The sequence below is a fragment of the Seriola lalandi genome, unplaced genomic scaffold, assembly GCF_002814215.2.
Source record: "Seriola lalandi dorsalis isolate HSWRI2012SDOR001 ecotype SW California unplaced genomic scaffold, Sedor1 jcf7180002054422, whole genome shotgun sequence".
In the NCBI taxonomy this organism is placed as follows: Eukaryota; Metazoa; Chordata; class Actinopteri; order Carangiformes; family Carangidae; genus Seriola; species Seriola lalandi.
Window position 1 is genome coordinate 496,944 of NW_019524975.1, and position 6,016 is coordinate 502,959.

A 6,016-nucleotide genomic window follows, 5' to 3' on the forward strand; every position below is an offset into this window, starting at 1 on the left:
TCCATTGACAAAAACAGTAATTTTACCTCACAGAAAGTTGCTGGTCTACCGCTCCCTTTTAAACTGCCTGTTATTTATTTTTTTTACAATTAAACCCACAAAAAAAGTGAGATCCTCTTAAGTGGTGCAGATGCTGTTAAAGAAACTTGGTTCTCCCACCGTATCACTCAGCAGTGTTGACATCTCAGTGTTTTATTTGACAGCAACCTCAGTTTCACCAAACTCAGCCGTGCAATCCTGTTTCTGTCAACCTAAAGAATCTCAAAGATCAGCCGCTCCTCTGTGCCATGAACCTGGAAGCTGTAATTCATGACTTCATTTTAAGACCTTTTAACCACGTGTGTGTCAACCCGTTCCCTGACGTCCACGAATGCAAACAGAGCCTTTGCAGAGTCTCACCTGTACACTGGTGATGGTGGTGTACTGGTATGCTTTAACCACGGCGTAGTTGGCTTCCACATCCACCAGCCCCAGCAGAAGGTACTTCCACCATCGGTTCTTCAGAATCTGTAAAATATTGCCATCCCCTGCGTTTTAAAGGGGAGCACCCCTGAACTTCAGTATTGACATTAGTTTGTTTCAACACCAAGCCTGAGGACAGTTTGATACTGCTCAATCACTCAGTCAACTCCAACTCTTACTGAGGCCTGTTTATATCTCATTATAGTTTATATATATATATATATATATATATGTATATATATAAGGCAGAAATTTAGCATATAACATGTATTACACAATACTCATAATCAAACAGAACCATTTAGGGGAGGCTGGGGACGGTTACAACAAGTCTTATTTCTCCAATCAGAAACATGCTGGAGTGATGACACTCATATCAAACATTCTCAGTTAGACCCTCCCCCCACCAGGAAGACAGAAGACACATTCAACATATGCTGCTGCACAACTGTAGCTATGTTTCAACAGTTTTAGTTCCCAATAGACAGAATATGCAGCTATTTTTGTCCCATAGCGCACCAAGCACCAATAATTGCTCATTTTAATGCATAAGAGAATACAAACAAGTTATTGTGTGAATTATTTTGTCAGCTGCTCATGATCTCATAATATATTTGCCTGTTCTGTTCACCATAAGCAATAAAATAAATAAATTATGCCTATTTTGACTAGAGGTAGGTTCTATGTTCTACACAAAACTCAACAACTGTTGAGTAAATAAATAATACTATAAAATTATTGTATGAATAAATAATACTATTTTATTGTCAAATAATGCATATTGTCAGAATACTATGCTTATTGAGACAAAAAGCAAACGGTTCATTATTGAAATTTTATGTATTTTAAATGGGTTGCAACTGTCCCCAGGGCTGGGATCAGTTGGAACATCTGAATTCAAATAAATATCGTGAATGACATCATATGTAATGATCTTTAAATGGTATGGGTCATTAGCAGACAGTTTAATATGTAAAAGTTTGGTTGGTCTAGTTCAAATAGTCTCTGAGTGACTGAGACAAATGTAATGATTACAACCGTCCCCAGTCGACCCTACTGCTATCATTAAACAACAATTACTCCTACAGTGTGTTACTGTGGGGTTACTGTACCTGTTCTGCAGATCAGCATGGTGGTGTAGGTGACACACAGCAGGGTGTAGTTCAAGAAGCTCTGCAGCATGGGTGTGTTCACATGGAAGTTTGTGGCCAGGTACTGGGAGGCAATGGCCGTCCCACAGATGAGCCCAGCCAGGCCCTGACCCATGGCCAACGTTTTGGCCAGCTGCCTGAGAGAAGAGAGGGTTATCAAAAAGCTTCCAGGCACATTTATTTTTCAACATCGTCCACTTTAGATATTCTTCAGGAAATATCTGTGGTGACTATTGATCTTAGAGGTTTGACATTTTGGAAAATTCATGTCTGTGCAGTACATATGAAGCTATGAAGCTACAGCGAGCACCTGGTTATGTTAGCTTAGCATATGGACCGGAAACAGGGGAAACAGCTTGCTGGGTAGCTAAAACAACAACCTCTTAAACACAATCTATCTTATTTTGTAACAGTGTGAAAATAGTACTATAAGCAGTAGTATACTATATATAAGTAACATTCAATGTACTCATCATCAGAAAAATAGCCTCATGTGACTGTTATACTATTATATATGACATTACTAAGATTGTTAATCCTGATCATCGATGGATAACTTTCCTGCTGTAACTGGTGCAGGTGTAGATGTTGTTGTTTAGTGGTTACCAACGTAAGGGTTCGCCCCCTCCAAAGAGACACAAGATAAACTTAAGGGGATGTGATGTGATTAATTGGGTAAGAATCAAGTTTGTAATAATGTTTTGGACTGAAGTGGATCTTTTCCTTTTTTCTAAATAAAATATTGTATAATTTAGTATCTTTGGGTCTTAAAGATAAGTGCAGGGGGAATTTTCTTCAGGAGAACTGCTTAAAACACGAGAAGGGGCCTGAACTCTCTGGCATGACACTTTTCCGGCACCTAAATTCATTAAAGAGACCCCTCTGAGCTACCAAGTCTGCAGTTATTCATGTTAGTAAGTCAACAGCAAAGTCACCTATAGATGTTAATAGAGTTCTGCAATAATCCATCAATTCTGTAGTTATTAATGTTAATAATCAGATTTTAAATGCATTTTGGTCCAGATGTCTTGCAGCACCAAACAGTCCATTGGAGACGTCTCACTGATGAATTAAACAGTTAATTAAAAAGACAAAATGTCATGCTGAAAAGGAGGATTTTCCATAACCTGGCAACCCAAAAGTTGTTCTCGACAATGGCTTATAACTGATTGACTGAAGTCTTAGAAAATTCTTTATTAACCAGCAATATAGCCATGAATTACAGACTATAAACCCCTTACAAATAGTGCCTTCAATATCAGTAACATAAGACTGCTGATTGTGCAGAGACCTGCGCTCCTCTCATCTCCTCTGTCCACTCACCAGGTGAAAACTTCCTTGGGGTTAAATTTCCAGATCCTTGCCATGAGTCCAGTGCGCTGGTTCTCGTAGCTCATGTCCGTGGATGTGTCCTGGCACTGTTCAGGAGCCATGTCGTCTTACCAGTGATGGAGGAATCCTCTCTGAGCTGTAACTGTTACAAGTTTTTAACACCTTGACCTTCAGGGTGCTACAGCTGAATGATTAACTGAGTGAGAGGGCAAAGATTACTCTTTCACCTATCTCCCTCTCTGTCTCTTTATGTGTGTGTGTGTGTGTGTGTGTGTGTGTGTGCGCATAATGTGTTGAAACCAGCCAGCAGTACTTATAGATAAGAACTGATGATGAAAGATTAAAGAAGTCATCTATGCGCTTCCTTTTGTTTTCATCGTCTTCTGTTACCTGCTGATGAGATAACGACTCATGTTGGAGGGAAAGTGCTTCATCATAGTTTTTTTTTTATGGAAATGGCAACGGTGGAAACAAAGTAAATTAACTCAAGCATAGTTTTCAGGTACTGGTACTTTACTTGAGTATTTCCATTTGATGCAACTTTACACTTAAGAGAAATATTGTATTTTTGTTAAGGAATATAAATTGGTGTAGTAGAACTTTGTGTTTTCTTATTTCCTCTTCCATTCCTATCTCAGGACCCCTCAGATTTATCTGGAGACTCTCTGGAGGGGCCCAACACCGCGGACTGGAACCACTGGACTGAACTACCACACTGTATATAAATTAGGTAAAACTGACTTGAGCAGCTACAACAGTAAAAATATAACTTAGACATTGATGAATCAATATTAATGTTATACATAATAATATATATCAATCACAGGGAACATTTTAGTATAGAACCAATACTTTTACTTTTGATACTTTGCACATTTGGCTGATAAGACTTCTGGACTTTTACTTCACCAGGATTATAAATACAGGACCTTCACTGGTCATGGAGTATTTTTACACTGGGGATGAAGTAAAGCATCTGAATACTTTGACCCCTTTCAAAATATTCTTCATTTATTAATGATCTTATGATATAATTGTGAACTTTCACTGCAGTTTCAGAAGAGATGACTCAGAATTTATATTTTAATATTTTCAAATTAAATTTACTTGTTTTATTTTATTTGTTTCATGTAATTCTATTTTGTTTGCTTATTGATTCCTTAATTGGTTATTATTGTATTATTATTATTATTATTACTATCAGTTAATTAGACAGAGCTGTAATAACACATCATGGCCACCGGGCGACAGTGTGTCTGAGAAGATGAAGACAACTGGACTTACTTTAAGCAAGAATTACTGGAAACATTTGGGATAATGTAAGTAGACAACTAGACAAAAACATATAACATAGGTCTGGTCATTTTTTGACATTTTAATGTGGAAAAGTTACATATAACTTTAACCTGAAATTAAAAGCCTAACCAGAGGCAGAAGCTGCAGTTTACATCTGTTCTGTTACTCATAATATATTCATATTTTCATCTGTGTTGTTCCTGTTCAGTAAACTAACAAATAAGTTATGATGTAACTAAACTAAAATCACAGTTTGAAGCTCAGTAAAGAAACATTTTTATAGGACAACATTAGAAAATTTGCAGTTTGAGAGGAAATAAAAGGTGCAGATCATAACACATCAAGCAATAACTAGAGCAGCTGTTTTATGTCAATCTTCTATCTCGTGAAAAATATGTTTACTTGCTCTTGTAATATAGTTTTCATGAAGGCCTACTTATGATGCCAAGTACTTATATCTAATATCAACAAATATATCCACACTTTATATTCAGTACAGCTGCAGTTCCACTCTGTCACACAGTCTATAGTCACACATGTTGGATTAAATGGTATGTGCTGCCCTCATCTGTCCAACTCTCTGCACTGCACCTTAGATTTAAACACTAATAAACGAAGGATTTTTCTGTGTAATTCATGCTGCCAGTTACTAAACCTCATTTTATTTTGACTTAAATTTTTAAAAACTATCTACAGCTTTATTTTGGCCTCAGACTGGTTTCAAACAATCATATGATTTTTGTAGATGTGCAACTGAGAATTATTTTATTATAGATTAATCTAACAATTATTAGTCTTTTTTAATTAACAGAGCTTAACTATTCTCTTGATGAAAATGTAAGAAAATAGTAAAAAATGAATTTGTCTGAGGCCAAAATTACATCTATCCAACAGGTGGAAACAACTAATTGATAATTGATTATCATAACAAGGTTTACATTTTCTCAAACGAAAATCACATTTTGAGGCTCAGTAAAGAAACATATCATAGAACGAGATTAGAATATTTGCAACATTGATTTTCAGGGGCCCCCTGCCAATATTATCCTAGGGCCCGACAGACTCATTCGCACTGGAGCTCAGAGAGGAGAGGAAAACAGAGGAGGTAATTTAACTACTTGAATCACTATGCACATATGAGCAGCCTTGATCTGAAACACTGACAAAACAATTAATAGAGATAAACTATTTTAATAATATTTTTTCATTAAAAAAATAACATACATTTCATGTCACCAGTTTCTAGGATGTGAGGATTTGTTGCATTTACTTTAATCATTTTAATTATATTATTGGTTGCACTTTTTTTGTGCAACCAATAATCCAAACTTCAAAATTTCAAACTTCAAATCGGCATGGGTAACTCTGACGACATTCTCACTATTTTCAGAATTTTAAAATTAAAATTCAATGTTTGAATGAGAAAATAAGGAGATTAATTCAAAATGAAAATAATCATTAATTGCAGTCCAATACAAAATGGTTAAAAATCACCCCCACTTCAAACAATATACTTTCATATTAATGCGGTGTTAATGTAACCACAGTCTATGAATGCAACCCATAACGGTGAAAAGAGTCATTCTTCTGCATTGATTAAGTTTACTTTTATAATTTCAAGTACATTCTTCCGATTATCCTTACATACTGTTACTTACATTCATCAATGGAGGGCTTTTACTTGTAAGAGAGCACTGTTACAGAGTGGTAAACGCACTGACTCAAATGTCAGTGCAGGTTGTTATGATCCAATCCCGTACCAGCTGTAGTACCTG

General features: G+C 36.1%; 1 protein-coding gene across 1 annotated transcript in view; it reads right to left on the bottom strand.

Annotated features, from left to right (window-relative positions):
• LOC111657962 (queuine/queuosine transporter SLC35F2-like) overlaps positions 1-3,075 on the bottom strand; it is an 8,904-nt gene extending 5,829 nt beyond the window's left edge. Inside the window, exons 1-3 of the mRNA XM_023410322.2 lie at positions 2,937-3,075; positions 1,575-1,750; positions 400-527 (exon numbers count right to left, since the gene is read on the bottom strand). Of these exons, the coding sequence (XP_023266090.1) occupies positions 400-527; positions 1,575-1,750; positions 2,937-3,046 (414 nt within the window). The 5' untranslated portion in view covers positions 3,047-3,075. The remainder of the gene's footprint in view (positions 1-399; positions 528-1,574; positions 1,751-2,936) is intronic.
• Positions 3,076-6,016: the final 2,941 nt, after the last annotated feature.